This window comes from Equus quagga, chromosome 1 (assembly GCF_021613505.1).
Source record: "Equus quagga isolate Etosha38 chromosome 1, UCLA_HA_Equagga_1.0, whole genome shotgun sequence".
Classification (NCBI taxonomy): Eukaryota; Metazoa; Chordata; class Mammalia; order Perissodactyla; family Equidae; genus Equus; species Equus quagga.
In genome coordinates, this window is record NC_060267.1 from 35,889,093 (window position 1) to 35,910,381 (window position 21,289).

Consider the following 21,289-nt stretch of genomic DNA (forward strand, 5'->3'; position numbering starts at 1 on the left):
TTTTTTTGTGAGGAAGATTGGCCCTGAGTTAACATCTGCGCCAATTTTCCCCTTTTTTTATGTAGGACACTGCCACAACATGGCTTGATGAGCAGTGTGTAGGTCTGCACCTGGGATCCAAACCCACAAACCCCAGGCTGCCTGAAGTGGAACACACAAACTTAACCACTATGCAACCAGGCCAACCCCCCACCTATTTCTTTACCTGCATCTTGTGGTCTGAGGTGCATCTACATTTGGATGTTTCACATTCAAATTTAAAGATCTCAAACAATAAACTTATCATTTGAATCCTCAGGGAGATTATATGGCACCCATCATTTACAGTGCTAGAGTCAGAAGTTAGGGCTAACGTAAAAGTTATGGACTAATTTAGCTCTGTGGATTTATTAGTTTTCTTGGATGTACTGATTGTATTTTAATCATCATCTCTGTTTGCTAACCATTCTATTTTTGTCAATACCGTAATCATTATTTCAACCTCCCGAGCAAGAACTGTGTTTATCTTTCATTCCTTCCTTCTTATTTTCAAGTTATCCAATCCTATCATTACTTGCTTCAAATTTTCTCTAGGAACTGATGGTTCTTTTCAACTGTCACAATTACAATCTAGTGGAAAGCTTTTTATCATCACATATGCGGCTTGGTAACCGTTTCCTATTTGGTGGAGACCTTACCTTTCTCTTCTATCCAGTTCATTCTCCATACCACTGCTAGACTACTTTTCATAATAACCTGCTTTAAAGAATCCCCTAGTATAGAATCTAGAATAGTTCTTTATTGCCTGTCAGATCAAATGTAAACAATTCTATTTGACTTTTATGATCCTTCATAAAATGATCCTCCTATGATAGTCATTGTTATAATTTATTATTCTCCATTTCTTTGGGTTAAGCAACTACCTTCTCTTTTGTGTGTATATACGTGTGTACAGTATAAAATTTTCTGGGTGATGCCTCTGGGGAGAAATGCTCTATATCTTTTCCTCCCTACCTATTTTTTATAGGCTTAAACCAAAAGACTATCTACACATGAAGATTTAATATATTAATTAATTAACTCAATATGTATTTATTAAACATGAATAGTAGGGTCTGAGGTACATGGTGAATAATCAGACATGCTCTCTGCTTTCATGGTGTGGGAAGAAAATTCAATAAGCAATCCCCAAACAGTGTGCTAAGGTTATGGTAAAAAAGTTTCCACCTTTTTTTGATTTCCAATATTCTCTCTTCTTTGAACTTCTTCTGCATGTATAATTTCCTACTATACACTTTAGTATTTATTATGGTTGTAATTACTAATTGTCTTGTGTATTAAAATGCCTCTCAAATTTAATTTTATACACTTTGGGAAGAGAGAACCAGCTTTAATTTTTTATGCCCTTGGCATCTCCTACAGCAGCTGAATCAGTTGAGGAAGGTAGTCTAACTTTATGATGACCAGCATGAATTTTAAAGTTACATAATCTTAGGTTTCATTCCCCAATTTACCATTTCCTACTATTACTTTGGGTAAACTACTCTTAGGAGCTTAATTTTCCTCATCTGTTAAATAGGAATAAGAGTCTTCATGGAATTTCTCTGAGAATTATAAAAGATAATGTCCATAAAACTTTTAGAACAGTGCCTTTAAGAACTCTAGGAGTGGTAGCTATATTTTTATTGAAACATTAGTAAATTTAAACAGATTTTGGATATTTAGTCAGGAAAATGCCTAATTGTTTAGAAATATTTTTAAAAGTCTTCAAAACTATGAGGTTAACATAAAATTTATATATAGCATTACTCATATAAACTGCGTGAAAATAATCTTCGCAGAAAACCCAATGTTTTATGTAAAGAATGACAGCGTCTCAATCATTGTGTGTGCTATAAGATGGTCCTTATATGCCCACTAAAGTAGGCTCAGGAAATTCTGCTTTATACTAGGAATAAATAATTTGGTTAGTTGGGAAATTTCCTGTGTGTGTGTGGACTGTTTAATGCCTTATCTATCATTACTTTTGGAATGAATACTGAAGCTTGTGCTTCTTATATGTCAAATCAATGCTTAATGTCAGTTCTTAATAAAGGTCCCTTTCAAAGAAAAAGTGATATTTTTGCCATAAATGTAGTGCTTTATTGAAAATCTTAATTATTATAGAATAATAGGCCTTTAGCTTCTTTTTTTTAATAGGAAGATGGGATTAGTTTCATGACATAAGAAAATTGACTGACATTGGTCTATGAAATCAGCTTGATCTAGTGAGGAGATATATTGCCAATAAGGACTCTAGTCAAGGTGTTACTGGAGCATAAAAGAGGGAAGCTAACAAAAATGAGAGTTAGCACTTAATCTATCCTTCCTCATATTACCTTTGTTGTTGTTTTGTATTTATAGTGTAAAGGAACCTAAGGATTTGTTTGCATAAGAATCTAGTGGTGCTAATGTTCTCGTGAAGAAAGTAAAATATTGATATGTCTATTTCACAGGAAGAAAGAGAAATATGAAAGAAAAGTAGAAATATGGCATAATAAGTAATTGGTGTCATGGATTTATGAAAAATAATTCACTATTCTAATTTTTTTCAGACTTTGACTTTAAAAAGTTTTATTTCATAATGAGGAGTAATTGAACATTCTTTCTTTGATCATTTCCCTGAGTTATCACTTTGTAGAGAACCACGAAACTGTGAAATTTGAAAATTGAGTATGCAACACAGATAAAAGCAGACTGTCACGTGACATTTTGTGGACTACTTTTTTTTTAAGTGTGTATTAGGTTATCTTTAAAAATGGGCCACCTTAAAAAAGTTAAATTATTCTTTAAAAACTTGATTCCATGGATGCAGTTTGATTTTAGCAGAAAGAACTATGAAACTACTTGTATACACGTTTTCTTTTTTTTGGTGGGGTGGGTGGTTGAAGGGGCTTGTCTCTTGCTAGTATCTTCTCCACTTTCCTGATAAAAGGCTGACTTTTTAAAAATTTGTTTGCATGTATTGTGTTTTGTTCATCGTTATATCCTAATATGGTGCCTGAAGCATACTTATTTTAACAAATACTCATGTAGCCCTTACCACTTCCCAGTTACCATTTTATGAGTTTTATTGTTTGTCATATATATATTAACTCATGTAATCCCCTAGCTCATATAACTCATTATTTCATAACTTATAATCCACTAACAGCCCAATGAGGTAGATAATAGTGTTATCCCCATTTTACGGATGAGGAAACTGAGGCATAGAAAGATTAAATAACTTCCCCAGGTTGCACAGCTAGTTAATGGCAGAACCAGAATTTTAACCAGAGCTATTTGGCTTCAGATTCTCTGTGTTTAGCTGCCAGCATCCTTACACTGCCTCACAAGTTAGCATTGAAAACATTTTTATTACATGAATGAAAGAGAAAATTGAGTGAATGCAGTAATATTTCTTATTTTTAATAATTTTCATTACTGTTAAATTCTGGAGATTAATGATACTATATAACAGCACATACGAACTACTTATTTTCCTATTTTATAGATGAGGAAGCTGAGGTTTAGAGAGTTTAGCTAACTTGCCCAAGTTTATATAGTTAATAAATAACAGAGCTTGGATTTGAACCCAAACATTGTGACTCCACTTTGCCTAACACTGCTTTACACTGCTTTTTTGACATCATATTTTACTTCACAAGAGATCACAATTTATTTTACCTATCACTAAATATATAGTCAGTTCTCAATTATAAGTAATGCTGGTAAACAGCATATTAACTTTACCAAGTGTCTACTCTGTGTAAGAAACTGCTCATTATTCTGTGGGATAGAAAGAAGTCATTTCCCAAACAGATCACAATTTGAAGAATTCCTCAAATTTCATTTCTTCCTTCAGACTCAGGGTGAATAGATGTTTAGGCAAGTTTATTAACAACTACAGTAAGAATGTCCTGGAGTCTTCCTAGGAAAATGGTAGATGAGTTATATATGATTAGTGGCTAGTTACAATAAATGTTTTTTTCTTTATTAAAATGTTATTCTACAATCCACAAGGCTAGTTTAAATGGAAGTGTTTTGATATGTAGCTAATTTTTGTTTAGAAGCATCTTATGGTTGACCTTTGAGGCCTCAGGGAAGAGATCATCAGCCGTCTTAAAGTGTATTTGCTAGATGTTTAAACATAAGTAAGACACAGCACACAAACCATCAGCAGGATGATAATGAGGCTGTCACAGCACAAAATGTTCTTTGTTTTTACAGGTTCTATTAGTTAATGTATTAGAATCCTCTAAATGCCACTTTTGCTTATTAAGTGGCTTTGAGAGCACATGAAAACATACATTTTATTCTTGAATGTGGCATTTCTGAGATTCTTAGTAAATGTGATTCTCAAGGAGTGTTTAAAAACAGCCATTAGACACTTCTGCTCATGTAGCATCTACATGCAAATGAAGGTATTTTCCAAAACTATTTTTCCTATTTGTGCGATCTCTTATTGAATCAGAAAATTTGCCTGTAAATTTCTGTTTCACTCACTGGAATTAAATGAGATGGCGAATATGATACTGGTTTAAAGAAATGAAAGATGCATACTATCATTGCTTTATTTTCATATTATAAATAAGATTAAACTATTAACGAATTCAAACCAAATTTTTAGTACATTTCTAAAAACAATCTATTTCCACAGTGCAATTTTGGGGTAAATTGCAAATTCGCTAATCTATGCAGTTACTAAGAAATCAGCAAACATAAGCCGCTTTCAACATGTGCCAAAATGACTGTTAAAAAATTAAATCAATGTCATTTTCCTCCAACATATGTTGGTCCTTTTTACCCCTTCATGTTTGCTATCTTTTCTCCCTCTTCCCCATCCCCCCACCTTCTTTTCACCCTGGAGTATGCTACTGTTCAGCTCTCCTCTAAAATCCATTAGCCCCATCACTTTTATGACGCCTTTCTTCACCACTGCAGCTTTTAATCATCTCTCTTTTTTCTTCTCTCCCTTTTTCTCTCTTTAATTCAAGTTTTTCCTATACCCGTAGTTCTCAAACTTTAGAGTGTGTCAGTCTCCTCTGGAAGGCTTGTTAAATCACACCGTTGGGCTCCACCCTCTGAGTTTCTGATTCAGGAAATCTGGGGTGAGGCATAAGAAAAATGTATAAAGTATTCCCAGGTGATGCCAGTGATGCTGGTTCTTGGACCACCGTTTGAGAATCATATTTTTACAAATTACCTGTCCTTTATTGTTGTTTAGTACCATGTGAATGCATTTTTAGAAGGAATGCACTTTTAAATCTTAATGTAGTTTTCTGATTAATAATTAAATATGAGCCTAAGCTAACATTTCGCCGCAGTGCTTGGCAAAAATAAAAAAGCAAACCAAGTTAGACTTTTGCTGAATTTCCATCCCATTGCACAGCAAAGGATATTTAAAAGATTGTATATTGTTAGGCTTTGAAGAAACATCAAACAGCCTCCACTTCTTCTGTTTGCACTGTCCAAAATACATAAAATCTTTGAAATATGGACTAGATCCTAGATTTGACATATAATGGAGCCATTTTTATAAAATTATAATCTTTTACCTAAACTTGATGAGGCCTGCCACTATTTAGAGTATTAGATCTGCCCCAAGAGTGGGTTGTATCTTTATTACAGAGGCAGATGAACCTGTAATGTTTCTACAATAGTCTTTAAAAATCAGAACTGAGCAGGATTTGGTCTATAGAACTTTCCATCGATCATAGAACAAAAAAGATGCAACTACATATTTGAGTATTTTAGAATTTCTGCCTATTGTTTATATTGTGATGGTTGAAGGATTTTAAGAATTTGGAGTACTAATTTTCAGGGAATTTCAATAATCTCATAAAATGTTGAAATATTTAAAATATAAGCATTCCTTAAAAACTGACTTTGGATTTTTGGTTTTTTAAAGATTGGCGCCTAAGCTAACATCTTTTGCCAACCTTCGTTTCTTTTTCGCTTTTCTTCTTCTTCTTCTTCTTCCCAGTGCTCTCCAGTACATAGTTGTATATTTAGTTACATGTTCTTCTAGTTGTGCTAGGTGGGATGCCGCCTCAGCATGGCTTGATGAGTGGTGCCATGTCCATGCCCAGAATCTGAACAAGTGAAACCCCGCATGACTGAAGCAGAGCACATGCACTTAACCACTTGGCCAGGGGGCTGGCCCCCTGACTTTGGATTTTTATGACTAGCTTGCGAGCAATGTAGACTAGGCCAGTTATCCAAACCTAGGATCTGATTGTTGCAAGCTCTCAGGAAACTTAAAAAAAAAAGAAAAATGCATGTCCATAGCTTTCGGATCCCATCCCTAGACAGATTTATGAACCACTCATATGATATCCGGAATCTCAATTAGTTTACCTTGTAGTTGTTTAGGCGCTAAGAATTGTTGATCTTATAAAACTCAGTAAGTTCTACAAAGGTGTTGTCGTTGACTTTGTCCAAAAAAGAAAGGTGACCAGTTGTGATAAGCTCTGTCTTTGTAGATGAGTATGGAAATAGCCCCAACAAAACTGCCTCTGTCAATTGTTATTTTTTTGAACCACTGGACCAAAGTACCCATTAGGCAGCTATTTCTTAGAAAGAAGTTTAGAAAATATTTTAAACTAGATGGCTTTAACATTAACAGTAATCACAAATATAACAGACACCCTTCAGAGATCTGTCTATAAGTGCTGACTTTTGTTTTATAGGTATTGGGAAGTGAACATATCCTGTTCCCAGAATACTGAATCTGATCGTATTAACCAAAGAAAGACTTTTTTCCCAAGTGTTGTTTTTACCTCAATGTATCCTTCATGTGTTTGCATCGTATTTTCAGGAAAATTCCTATTTGAAATTTGAACTAGTATGAGTTGTCAAAATGGTAACATTCATTTATAAAAGCAATTTGTTCCGCCTTCCATTTCAAATTTATATGTGTATTATCACAAGGTGATTGCTGAATAAGAAGAAAATGATTGCCATTAGTGACGTACTCTTTTTTTCAATGTGTTTGTTACTCTCTAAAGTATAATTAAAATATTGATCTCTTTCTAAATGCTTATCTTAGGAATAGTAAAATTGTAAGTTACTGACATATATACTTTTAAGTTTATCTGAATAAAGTGTAAATAAAACCTATAGTTTGAGGCTCTTTTTGAAAATAATAACAGGTCATTTAAAAATCATTTAATTGTATATATTGATGAGTTTATAATACTTCTCTGGAAAGATATTCATTTAGTTCAGAGCTTCTTAGCCTAGAATTCATGGTTTATAAGCGTTCCTAGGAGATTTCATGGAGGAAGTTCACAGTTGGAACTGAGAGTAGAAAATTAGCTCTCTGAAACTCTATGTGCAATTGTGTGTGCAGTTGCATGAGTGTGGGTCTGCCTGTCTGCATGTGCATGTGTGTTTGGGAGAGCATCTAAGGCTATCATCAAAGAATCTATAATCCAAAAGAAGTAAGCATTATTGCTTTAGGGTATCATGCAGAACTTTTATGAAAAATTATCTGAATCAAGAAAACTTTAAAAATAATTGAGTTTCTTGCACAATAGTCATGCATTTTTTTCCTATTACTAAGTTAAATTTGACATATCCTAATTTGACAGAGTAGGTTACAAGTACAGTCATGCATTCCTTAATGACAGGGATACATTCTAAGAAATGCATTGTTAGGCGATTTCGTCATTGTGCGAACATCATAGAGTGTATTTACACAAACCAAGATGGTATAGCCTACTACACACCTAGGCTATGTGGTACTAATCTTATATGCTTATAGGCTATGTGTATACCATTGTATATGCGATCCATCATTGACTGAAATGTTGTTATGACCTGCATTACTGTAGTACAATTTAGTTTCAAAATAAACATTTGTGATAATTCAACTTTTTAAAGAATTTAAGAAATAACCAGATAATGTAACTTTTTTACGGAGATATAATTGACATATAACTGTTATTTTCCGATGTACAATATAGTGATTTGTTATTTGTATATATTGCAAAATGATCACCACAATGTCTAGTTAACATCCATTGCCACACACAGTTACAAAATTTTTTTCTTGTGATGAGAATTTTTAGTATCTACTCTCTTAGCAACTTTCAAATATACAATACAGTATTATTAACTTTAGTCACTGGGCTGTATGTTACATCCTCAGGACTTATTTATTTTGTAACTGGAACTTTGTACCTTTTGACCGTCTTCACCCATTTCCACCAAATAGTATAGATTTTAAGATATTTTTCAAAGTTTTGTTTTGCCTTGTCCTAGGGATATTTACAGGAATAGCCCGTTACTGGAAGAAGAATGTGACCATGTCAAAGCTTGTTCAGCACCAAAGCACTTTCTCTGTGTATCTGCAGTTCATTTTATGCTGTCTCTGTGCAATACCAAAATTAATGAACTTGCGTTAAACAGAATCTAGTTAAAGATAGTGCAAATCTTCTGTACTGTTTTTATTGTACTAGAAGGGATGCTAGAGATGTCCATGCATTTTGTAAAGATAGATTAAAAAACTCATAAACTATTAAGTACCATTACTTTGATTAACCACTTAGAGGTCAAATCTGTGTGTTTGGTTTAAATAATTATTTAAACCTTAAGGTTTATCTTTTTGAATATGACATAAACCATATTCATATGGTATGATATTTTGATGGAGACAGCTTTATGAGTCTAGAATGTGGTTGGATTAATTAATTTCAGTGCATATATATCATTTCTTTTCTTTAGGAGTTGAACATATTGGGGTGAAAACCTCTCGTTTTCATAGTTAATTATTAAGAAGAAGGCAGTATATCTGTTCACCCATAACATTCATAGATATAGACATAGGGTTTTGTTTTTCTTTTAAGAGAGAGATAGTATTACCACTGTGGTTGAGCACCAGGGCTCTGGAGCCCAGCAGGTTGGGGTTGATTATCTACTTTACCTTTTATTAGTCGTACAATCTCATGCGTTTACTTCAGTCCATGTGCCTTAGTTTCTTCAGCTATGAAGTAAAAATCATAATTAGGCTTATGAAAATTAACTGAGTTAATGCAATAAGGCACTTTAAACAGTGCCTGACACAAAATAAATATTCAATAAATATTGGCTATTATTCTTAGCAATTATTGTCTGATAGGCTGACTATTAAATGTGATGTTTTTACTATAGTGTATGAATTCAATTCCAGTCTATAGCACCAAAACTAAGCATGATACTGTGTTTCTTGAGGCCAGAAGTCAAGGGTGAAATGTCATTTGGACAATAAAAGGAACATGTGTTTGGTTGAGTTGCATATAGTCTCTTTTTTCAAATGAGGTAATTCTTCTTAATCACTGCATTATGAAACTAAAATTTGAATGTTATGGTTGAAATAATATTTCTCTCAAAGTGTTCATAGCAAAATTCTGTCCTTAGAATTAATTAGTAAGAGTGTATTTAAAGAAAGTGCTTCAATGAGGATAGATACATACATAGATTAGGCAGATCCCTTCCTTTGTCTCATGGTTGAAAAGGGGGCAAGATTAAATAAAGCTTGTTCAAAAATCAACCTCATTCTAAAAGTTTAGGACTCTCTTTTGTCATTAGACTTTTGAAGTCATACATCACAACTTTGAGAGCTCTTCTGCAAAATACTGAAGCTTGTCCTTAGAGTTCACAAAACGATTAAATATTTATTGCTGGTCTGGACCACTAATGCCTCTGGATGTTCACCTGCCAGCAAGTGAAGAGAAGCATGCAGTTATTATTTCAGTTATGGTAAATGCAATTCCAGGGAAGAAACTAAAAACAATAGGAGTACCTTGACTCAAGACTATGCCTGCGCTCCCCAACAAGCTATTCACCATGCAAATGAGCAGTCGAGTCCCACACTGAAACATCTGTTAACTCCATAAAACTGTTAAAGGGATTAACAGTGCCAGAGGCTGAAATGTAATCAGACAGGTGAAATAGCGATAAGATAAATATTCCTGTGTGAAATAGCAGTAATGCATAATTAATTAATTTATTTTTATACTATTGTGGTAACTGAGTTTAGAATACTTGGGAAATATGTTAAACTCTTAAAAGAATGTCCTTGCCCTTGGCAAGGTGTAGAAAATTAGAGACTTGCAAAATGGTATATTATTTTATTTTGCTTTAAATTGAAATATTTTCTGATATATTTTTTATTGAGTTTATGACAGTTTACAATCTTGTGAAATTTCAGTTGTACATTATTGTTTGTCAGTCGTGTTGTAGGTGCTCCCCTTCACCCTTTGTGCCCGCCCCCCACTCCCCCCTTTCCCCTGGTAGCCACTAATCTGTTCTCTTTGTCCACATGTTTAAATTCCTCATATGAGTGGAGTCATACAGAGATTGTGCTCTGTCTGACTTATTTCACTTTACATAATTCCCTCAAGGTCCATCCATGTTGTTGTGAATGGGATGATTTTATTCTTTTTTATGGCTGAGTAGTATTCCATTGTATATATACACCATATCTTCTTTATCCAATCATCAGTTGATGGGCACTTAGGTTGCTTCCACATCTTAGTTATTGTAAATAATGCTGCAATGAACATAGGGGTGCATGGGACTTTTGGAATTGCTGACTTCAAGTTCTGATATTTTTAATAGACTTGATTGCAGATAATTTGGGTGCCATTCTCTCTACTGATGATGTTGTATAAAGATGTGTGTAATTTTCAATTATGGCAAGTGAATTTGAGGTGCCAAATTCTTGTTTGTAAAGTTTGTCATCATATAATATGAAAATAGAGTATAAAATAGATCTATGTTCAATGTGAAGCTAAAATTGGGGTGCTTCTGCTTTGACCCTGGAAATAAATAAAAAGAAAGATTTGTGGAAAATGAATACAGAGATTTTGCTGGATTCTGGTTTGCACATTAAACTGAGGTAATGTGTATTATGGGCCATTCATAAAAACCTTCCTTAGTTTACTGAAGAAATTTGTCATTGCTCTTTTCAGGCATGTGTGTGTTTATGTGTTTGCTTGTATTCATGTGTGGGTTTTAAATAAATAATTCCAGAAGTGTACCTTCACTCAGCTTGCAGCCACTTGTAATTATTACATTATGCATGCTGATTTCTAAATCCAAGTTCATTATAAGCTAAGATTCATCTATGAAAGTATTGTCTATAGAATATTCAGTCAAGACATAGTAACAGAGGCATATTCTGTAATGTTTCTAAGAAATGGAAATAATTTTGGATTTAGAATTATAATTTCAAAATTCTGTTAGCACACATTTTTTCTTTTGCTTTCCTCACATTGCCGCGACCCACACTACAAACTGATGTTTGTATCATAGCTAATGTCCTTGTCCTCACTAATATCCATTAATAAATATCATATGAACAGATTATGATATTTGTGTTAATATCTCTATTTTTAATCTATTTTTAAAAATTAGAATGACAATTTTATCAAGTAGTTTTTGTTTAAGTTAGAAATAGTAGCATTAACCTTAAACCATAAGGTATCAAATAAATGTGATTTGTCACTTCTGGGGTCAACTGATCCTATTAACATGTCTTAGATAGAGAAGAAATATGTAAATATGGATATAATCTATTATCCTGAATATTAAATATGTGCACACTCAAATATATTTTAATAGAAACTTTTAATGCTGTAGAATTAAGAAATATACTTAAAGGGAAACTAACTTCCTCAGAGATCTTAGGATACAGATTTATTTTTGAGCTCTGCTTTGTGGGAAGTCGAAGGATTGTGGAAGTAAGAGGCTATACAGGGAAAACCTTTAAGTAAGAAAATTAATTTTTCTTTATCATCTTAATAACACCCATCTTGAAAATGTCTGAAAAATCAATTTAGTGCTGTTTACACAAAATATATCCCAAATATTATACAGAATGCCAGAGTTGTGCTGACAATTGTGGGGAAAATACAGACAAAAAGAATACCAAAAATACAGTTAAATTTTAGAAGTAGAGAATAAATTCTTTTCATACACATACACAATTATGAAGAGGCAAAGACTGTGAGAAACTTTATTTTCTAGGGCAGATGTGGCTTAAAGTGCAAAATAGCAAAGAATATTGACAGAAACAATGCTTCAGGTAACAAAATGGAATCGGAAATATCTTGAGCATAAGCAGAAGTGAACTTGGCAATATTCCTATCTGATGTCAAAATAACCTGTGTGGCTGGTGCTTTCTCGGAAGCTGAGAGGGAGGTGGAGAGCTAAAAGAGGACCTCTCTTTAATTAGGAACACCATCAAGAAGAGGCAGCTCGTTAAAAGGAAAGTTAAAGTATATATAATGTTATTTACTTAAATATTACAGTGTCGTAAGGAGGTTTCATACAGAGTACTGCTACATATAATGTCCTAGGAAAACCTTAGACTTTCAAACAAAAGCAGAAAAATAAATAAATCTAATCAATATAGGCTTTGCACAAGGCTACATTGCCATTTGTACTCAGTCTAAGGAAGAGAATCTCCATATTTTTCTTTCTCATATGAATTAATCTTTGACTCACTCTAGTGCTAGCCTGTAAAGTTAATGCATTCTTCTTTGAAATTTCTTTATTCCTTTGCTCTTGCAGAGTAGACATTGTACTTTTTAATGTTTCAGCTGAATAAGCCACATAACCAATTTTAGAAAAAGCTTAGTGAATTTTAAACAAATATTTTTTCCATTTGCTTTCTCTTTCAGGAAGTTGATGGCAATAAAGTTATGTCTTCATTTGCCCCACACAACTCATCTACCTCACCTCAGAAGGCAGAAGAAGGTGGGCGACAGAGTGGCGAGTCCTTGTCTAGTACAGCCCTGGGAACTCCCGAACGGCGTAAAGGCAGCTTAGCTGATGTTGTTGACACCTTGAAGCAGAGGAAAATGGAAGAGCTCATCAAAAATGAGCCAGAAGGTAATGGCTGGAAAAGAAAACAAAGTTGTTACCACCTCCTGATTTTAATAGTTTGATTTTAACCTCTAGTTTTTTTTTTTCTGACTTATACTCTCAAAGTTAAATTCAACAAAATGGAACCCTAATGCTAGGAAGATTGATAGTATTTTTTTGCAGAAACATTTAAATATGTCTATCCCAATTTTTTTAGTCGTTAATTTCTGTTGTGATGTCTTCCTTATTTTCACACATGAGTAAGTTGTGGTTGAGTAAAACTTAAAGATTCAAGAATAGAACGTTGCAGAGAGCCCAGAATAGTCACCACCCACATGCCAAATATCTGCAGTCTAGTTTGTTCATCTCCAATTTTTCCTCCAAGGCCATTTTACAACTTTGTTACATTTTATTGGCTTTATACATTAAAGCATCTTATGCTACCTTGATAGTTAGGTCTTTTTCTTGTATAGTCCAAAATTAATATCGTTAGGCCTATTGTATATTTAAAAAGTGGTGATTCTCTACCTCTGTTAGCTATGCTGAAGTGCCCATTTGTTCAATTTCCAGGATGCCTTTCTTTTAGGATCTCATCTTCTAAATCTCTTTAAGAGTTACTGATAGTGGCCTATGGGTGATATGCATGAGGATTAATCTTAAAGCAAACAAACAACTGATGCAAATTGTATAATTTATGTATAAGTGACAGTCATCCTTTATGTTACAGATATTTACTAACTCCTGTTTCAACCTATGTCCATCCTAGGCATGGATGCCACATTGCACACAAGAAGTTGCATCCTATTTCAGAGTCAGATGGAAATTTAAAACAAACAAATGAAAAACAGTGACATAAAAAGGCATACTTTACACCAAAAATATACTGCATTTATACTATGTAACAGAGTTGGGCTCATTTCTAGTGTGTTGTTAGGACACTGGTAGATTATGAGTATATCTGGCACAAAATGTATGTTAACCAGTATATTTGGGAGTCATGTGGTAATTAAATATTTCTGGGTCCCTACCAGATGCATAGCTGGGACATGGATTTTAGTTAAAATTTATGTAATTCACATGATCTTACAGTTGGAAGGAATTTTAGAGATAATATAGTCAGCCAAAGACTTTTTGGCTCCCATTCTCATGGAGATAAAAATGGAGTTTTGAGGAGGACCCAGACAACCATCTTTTTTGTAATATGCTGGATTTTTTTTCTGATATTAAAAATACTATCATCTTATCATAAGAATTGTTTTTTAAAAAACAGAAAAATTGAAAGGAGGAAAATAAAAATCACCCCAAATTGTAGCTTTCTGCTAGAACATCTCTTAACTTTAAGATGTATTTCTTTATCTTTATTTTTGCGTACTCTGCTCATTTTATATTAACTTGATACTTTTAAAATTATTTTGCATCTTTTATGTTTCGATAAATTATTATTAACTAAAGTCCATAGTTTATTCAGGTTTCTTTAGTTGTCACCAAATGTCCTTTTTCTGTTCTAGGGTGCTGTCAAAGATAACACATTACATTTAGTTGTCATGTCTCCTTGGGCTACGTTTGGCTGTGACAGTTTCTCGGACTGTCCTTGTTTTTGATAACCTTGAAAGTTTTGAGGAATACTGTTCAGGTATATTGTAGAATGCCCCTCTATTGGGATTCGTCTAGTGGTATTCTCTTAATTAAACTGAGATTATGAGTTTTGAGAAGAAGATCACAAAGGTAAAATAGCATTTTTATCACATCATATCAAGGGTACATACTTTCTACATGATTTATGAATGTGAATATTGACCTGGATCACCTAGCTGATGAGTTTGTCAGGTTTCTCCACTGTAAAATCTCCCTGGCCCCTGTCCATACCATACTCTTTGGATGGAAGATCCTTTGCACAACCCACATTTTGAGAATAAGGAGGCTTTACTCCCCATCCTGTAGAGTGGAGTATCTACATAATTTATTTGGAATTCTCCATTAGGAGATTTATCTCCTCTCCACTGTTTATTAATTTATTCAGTCATTTATTTATATCAGTATTGACTCGTTGACATTTATTTTATACTTTGAGTTATAATCCAATTCTACTTTATTTTGTTGCTCAGATTTTTCTAATTTTGCCCATTGGAAGCTCTTTCCATTGACTTCTGTGTCACCTTGACGTATCACTATGATTATGGGTATTTTTTGGAGCACTTCTTTAATTTCTGGCACTAGAAGATGCCACAGAGTCATCTTGTATATTTCCTGCTCTACTCCTAGAATTAGCCATTTCTCTAAGCAGCCCTGGTTCCTTTTATTTGAGAATAGTATTAGAAGGCAAGATCTGGCTACTAGGTATGCTCTTTGCTTCTGAGGTGTCATTTCTTTTCGTGCCTTTCCACTACTAAAACAAAGAAGTTTATGTGTGTATACTAATCTGTATATATACATATTTATAAATATTTCTATGTTTAACTATCTATATTAAACTAAACATAAGTTCTTACCAGTCTCTCCAACTCTAATCCATTTCCACATGAATCATTCTAGCCTCGTCCCATTTAGTTATTCTTCAGTTCCAGTACACATGTTATAGTAGTATCAGAATTATTAACTGGTACCTCTATGGAAAACATCTTTATCCGTGGAGTACAGTGCTGTTTTGCAGTTCCTTTTGCTTTTAATTTTACAGATCTCTTTCGTTTTTAAAGTTACCTAGGTAAATTACTTTTCCCCTATCCCATTCAGTGAAGTTGTTTCATACATTTGTAATACGGTTAAATTCTTTATTTTTCTCTCTCTCTCAAATTCATGAATGATTTTTTAAAAAATGTATAAACATTGAGGCTGGCCCGGTGGCACAACTGTTAAGTTCACACGTTCTGCTTTGGCAGCCCGGGTGTGGGCTGGTTCGGATCCCCGGGGAGGACCTACGCACTGCTTGTCAAGCCATGCTGTGGCAGGCATCCCACATATAAAGTAGAGGAAGATGGGCATGGATGTTAGTTCAGGACCCATCTTCCTCAGCAAAAAGAGCAAAAAAATTAATAAACATTAAGACTCAATCTCTGTAGTTGTACATTCCAACATGTTTTGACAAATCTATATTGTCACTTATACACCATTATAGTGTTATTCAGAATAGTTTCATCACCTTAAAAATCCCCTCTGCTTCACCTGTTTATCCCTCCCTTCTTCCCCAGAATCCAAGTCATCACTGATTTTCCTCCTATCTCTTAGATTTGCCTTTCCTAGAATGTCCTATAATTGTACTTATAGAGTATGTAGCTTTTTAAACCGGCTTCTTTCACTTAGCTGTGTGCATTTAAGCTTCTTTCTTGTCTGTTCAAGGCTTGATAGCACATTTCTTTTTAGCACTGAATTATATGCGATTGTATGAATGTATCATAGTTTGTTTATCCATTCACCTATCAAAGGACATCTTAGTCACTTTCAGTTTGGGGTTCTTATGAATAAAGCCTCTATAAATACTCATGTGCAGATTTGTGTATGGACGTAAGTTTTTAACTCAATTGGGTAAATACTTAGGAATGTGATTGCCAAAATGCATGGTAAAATTATACTGACCTTGGTAAGAAACTGCCAAACTATCTTCCAAGGTGTCTGTAAGATTTTGCATTCCCACCATAAATGAATATAAGTTCCTGTTGCTCCATGTCTTCACCAGCATTTGATACTGTCAGTTTTTTGGATTTTATTCATTGAAATTGGTGTGTAGTAGTATCTCGTTGCTTTAATTTGTAATTCGCTAATAACAAGTGCTGTTCAGCATCTTTTCATATGCTTATTTGCCATCTGTACATCTTCTCTGTGTCTGTTTAGATCTTTTGCCCGTTTATTGAGATGTTTGTTTTCTTATTGTTGAATTTTAAGAGTTCTTTGTATATTTTATATGTAAGTCCTTTATCAGATAATGTGTTTTGCACATATTTCCTCCCAGGATGTGGCTTTCTTTTCATTCTCTTAACATTGTCTTTTGTAGAACAAAAATTTTTAATTTTAATAAAGTTCGGTTTATCAGTTTTTTCTTGCATGGATCATACTTCTGTTGTTGTATCTAATAAGCATCACCTAACCCAACATCATTTAGATTTTCTCTTATGCTGTCTTTTAGAAGTTTTCTCATTTTGAATTTTGCAGTTTCGGTCTATTATCTGTTTTGAGATAATTTTTGTAAAAGGTGTAAGTTCTATAACTAGGTCATTTTTTTGCATGTAGATGTCCAGTTATTCCAGGCCCATTTGTTGAAAATACTGTCTTTTCTCCACTGAATTGATTTTGTTTCTTAGCCAAAGATAAGCTGATTATATTTTTATGGGTCTATTTCTGCCCTCTATATTCTGTTTATTGATCAGTTTTTCTATTCTTTTGTCAATGCCTTGCTGCCTTGACTACTATAACTTGTTAGTCAGTCTTGATGTTGATACTGTCAGTACTCCAACTTTGTTCTTTTTCTTCATTATTGTGTTGGTTATTCTGGGTCTTTTACCTTTCTTTATAAACTTTAGCATTGGTCTTTTGAGATCTGCAAAATAACTTGTGGGGATTTTGATTGAGATTGCATTGAATCCATAGAGCAAGTTGGAAAGAATTGACATCTTAACAATATTGAGTCTTTCTATCCATGAACACAATTCTCTCCATTTAAGATCCCCTTTGAATTCTTTTGAGTTTTTTAGTTTTCTGCATATGGATCTTGTACGTATTTTGTTACATGTATGCCAAGTATTTTTTCTTTTTGGAGTTTTAATATAAATTCTATTGCGTTTTTAATTTCAAGTTGCAATTGTTCATTGCTGGTATATGGGAAAATGATTCACTTTTGTTTATTAACTTTGTGTCCTGTGACCTTGCTATACTCCCTTATTAGCTCCAGGAGTTTTTGTCTATTCTTTAAGATTTTCTACAAGATAATCATGTCATCTGTGCATAAAGACAGTTTTACTTCTTCCTTCCCAAGCTGTATGACTTTTGTTTCCTTTTCTTGTCTTATTACATTAGCTAACTTCCAGTACAATATTGAATGTTGTAAGAAGGAACATCCTTGTCTTGATCTTGATTATAAGGAGAAAGCATCTAGTTCTAACCATTGAGTATGATATTAGCTGTAGGTTTTTTGTAGATATTCTTTATCAAGTTGAGGAAGTTCCCTTCTATGGGTATTTTGCTGAGAGTTTTTGCCATGAATCATTGTTAGAATTTGTCAGATATTTTTTCTGCATCTATTCATACGTTGTATGATTTTTCTCCTTTAGCCTTTTCATGTGATGTGATTTTCAAATGTTGAACCAGTCTTGCAAGCTTGGAATAAATCCCACTTGTTTATGGCTTATAGTTCTTTTTATAAATTGTTGGATTCAACTTACTAATATTTCTTTGAAGATTTTTGCTTCTGTGTTCATGAGAGATATTGGCCTATAGTTTTTCTTTCATGTAAATGTGTTTATCTGGTTTTGGTAATTGCATAATGCTGGCTTCATAGAATGAGTTGGGAAGTGTTTCTCTCACATTTTAATTTTTAATTTTTGTTTGAGATGTGTTCATGGCCCAGGACTAAGGTCTAGGAAGAACCAGCACTGAGGTGGTATGTGTTGTATTACAAAGTAGTTTTGGGGGATTTATCTTTCGATGATGTCTCTCCTCCATGGAAATTTGGTATGTGACCTTGGTATTCTCCCAAGATATCATGTTGGCTTCCTTCCAAGTGGATGCACAGACTTTTAATTCGGAAATATACGACAGACCACAGACAAACAAATAATTCCTAAGAAGAAAGACAGCAGGAGACAGTGCTCCCCAATTTGCTTAGCAGGAGACATTCAGAGGTATTGGGAATTAGGAGAAAGTATAATATCTAGTAACAGCTATACAGGCAAAAGAGCAGAGAGAGAGAGAATCCATAGCAGGAAGAGTTAAAAAGAGGACACATCACTTTTGCATGTGGACTTTCGACTATTTTCATTATTGTATTTCCCACAACTTTCTTTGTATTTTTATCCCTATAAATATATTAAAAGCTCAGGGTGACTTGTTAATGAATAATATAAGGACATTGAGAAAATGCAGAGATAGTCTTTATGGAAGACTGGAATGTAAATTGAACATGGCAAGCATCTGAAAGCCTGGGTTCTAGAAAGATAATTTCTGTGTGAATACAAAACCATTAAGATACATTTACATTTATCTACACAAGATTCCTAGACATGTCCTTTGAGTACACAGAAATGTAAATAGACTCACTTTTATTGATAAAGAAATTTGCCATGGCAAGAAGGTTTATGATTGAGAGATATATCAAGGAGTAATTTGTGTATTGAAGTAAAATGGTGAACTTAATCACCAAGAAAAAATAATAGTAAAGCAGAAAATTGTATCATAGAAAAGGAAAAGAATGTTGGAGGAAATTTCTGGTTTTTTTTAAACTGCAAAGAGAGAAAAATGGGTAAATATATCTAGGGAAATGTGTAAAAATCTCAACAGTAAGTAGAAAGTTACATTGGCTTTAAAGATTCTGTTAGTTAAAAGGTATGATTGGACCTGAGAATGAACACCAAAAGCTGACACATTCAAGCATCAGGACAGTGACATGGAGTACAGTACAAACAAGTGATCAGTAGCTCTCTGATGTATTATAGCATCCAAAGAATAACATACTTAGGAATAAATTTAACAAAAGAACTGCAAAATTTATCCTTGAAAAACTACAAAATGTGGTTAAAGCCCTGTGATGAGAGCAGTAATATGAGGATGAAGGAAGCAGAGATAGAGTGAATGGAATAAATGTTAAGCTCACAAATATATGCCACAGAAAATTCTTTTCTTCCCTCAAGCTATTTTCTCCATTGTTTTTCAAAGGCCATTAAAATGCACAGCAGGTTGTGATGAAAATTTCATTAAGCCCCAGCTAAATCATTATGAGGGTACCATATTCATGCCTTTGCTTCCTCTCATTGAGGGGGGAAAGCAGATTTCAGTAGAAAGTCCGTATTATTTCCGACCTCATCCCTGCCAACAGCAAACTAACAGATCTTCAGAAGTTAGAAGAGAATGGTGTGTTACACAAAAGGAGGCCACCGAGGTGAATGGAAATGGGTTGAAGGAAAAAATGGCTCTCTTTTATTTCAGCTAGCTTATTTTTATAAGCAATTAATTAAAATATTTTAAAGGTTATAAAAAAGAGAAAAATATATTGATATACTTTTGTTTGTATCTTTTACCTGCATCAGAATTTTTGCCTGTCATTACTCAGAAAGGTCTGGGGCTAAAGATTCTTATTTGTCCCTTGTCACTTTGACATGGGATGCCAAACTTCATAGTAAATTCAGAGTTCAAAATATTTGGGCTATGTGGTATAGTTGCATTAAATTTGGTGGTCACTGTGCTCTATCAGTTGATCTTTAACTATTAGATTTAGTAGTTAAGAATGACAGTGAGGTTTAATATCATGTGTGACATAATTCCTATATCCAGACATTGAATAAGTAATTATGCATTGGGAGAAAAAAGGTAGCGTGGCATCTATTAAGTGCATATCATGTGTTAACTATAGTGTTAAGTAATTTATATGAAATACTTCATTTAATCTTATAACGAGGGCTACTGTATATAACTATTCCAATTTCAGGAAGTGCATGAACTAAATATTCTGATTTTTATTATCTCCATTTTCAGATGAGGAAACTGATGATTAAATATGTCACAGAGTGACTAAGTGTCAGGGTCATTATTCAAACTGAAGTCAACCTCAAACCAGAATCCATGCCCTTAACCACATTATACTATTTCTTCCAATGAGGAATTTTGGCAGTGATAGTTTAATGTTACTCTTTAGCACGTGTGCCTGAATTTCTTTGAAATATTGAATAATAAAGTAGTATTCAGTAATTTTCTACTAAATTAAATTTCTCATGCCTCAATGGTGATCACATTTCCCAAAAGTTTTTAATTGAAAATCAGTTCAGTTCAAACTATTTAAGTTTAATGTGCTCAAAAAAAAAATGCTTTAGAAGGTATCTTAATAAAAGCTTATTTCAGAAAAATATTTGGAAGCAAATTAATTGTGGAATAATAGAAATTCAGAATTAGAGTGAAATGTAGATGTATTTTAGGCCTCTGTCTTCATTTTTGAGAGGGAAAGACTGAGGCAGAGACTAGCTTGAGATGACACAGCAAGGTGATGTTAGGGCCACAACAAGAATCCAGTCCACATTCTTCAGGTCCGGCTTCTTTCTTTTCTTGTTCAGTTACATCATACCTTCCAATGTTCTTTACTCTCTTTTTCTTGATCTTTTAGAAATAATGTTACCACCTGAGTTTTCTTAAAAATTATTTTATTGAGGTCATATTGGCTTATACATTGTGTAAATTTCAGAAGTACATTATTGTATTTCAGTTTCTGTGTAGACTACATCATGTTCACCACCGCCTTAGCTTT

At 33.6% G+C, this 21,289-nt stretch overlaps 1 protein-coding gene across 12 annotated transcripts in view; it reads left to right on the forward strand.

The window, feature by feature from the left end:
• The window catches only part of SOX5 (SRY-box transcription factor 5), a 952,037-nt gene that overhangs the window by 651,574 nt on the left and 279,174 nt on the right, over positions 1–21,289 (forward strand). For all 12 annotated transcript variants that reach the window (XM_046641348.1, XM_046641339.1, XM_046641321.1 and 9 more), the window contains one exon: positions 12,669–12,879. In XM_046641348.1, coding sequence (XP_046497304.1) covers positions 12,669–12,879 — 211 coding nt within the window. The remainder of the gene's footprint in view (positions 1–12,668; positions 12,880–21,289) is intronic.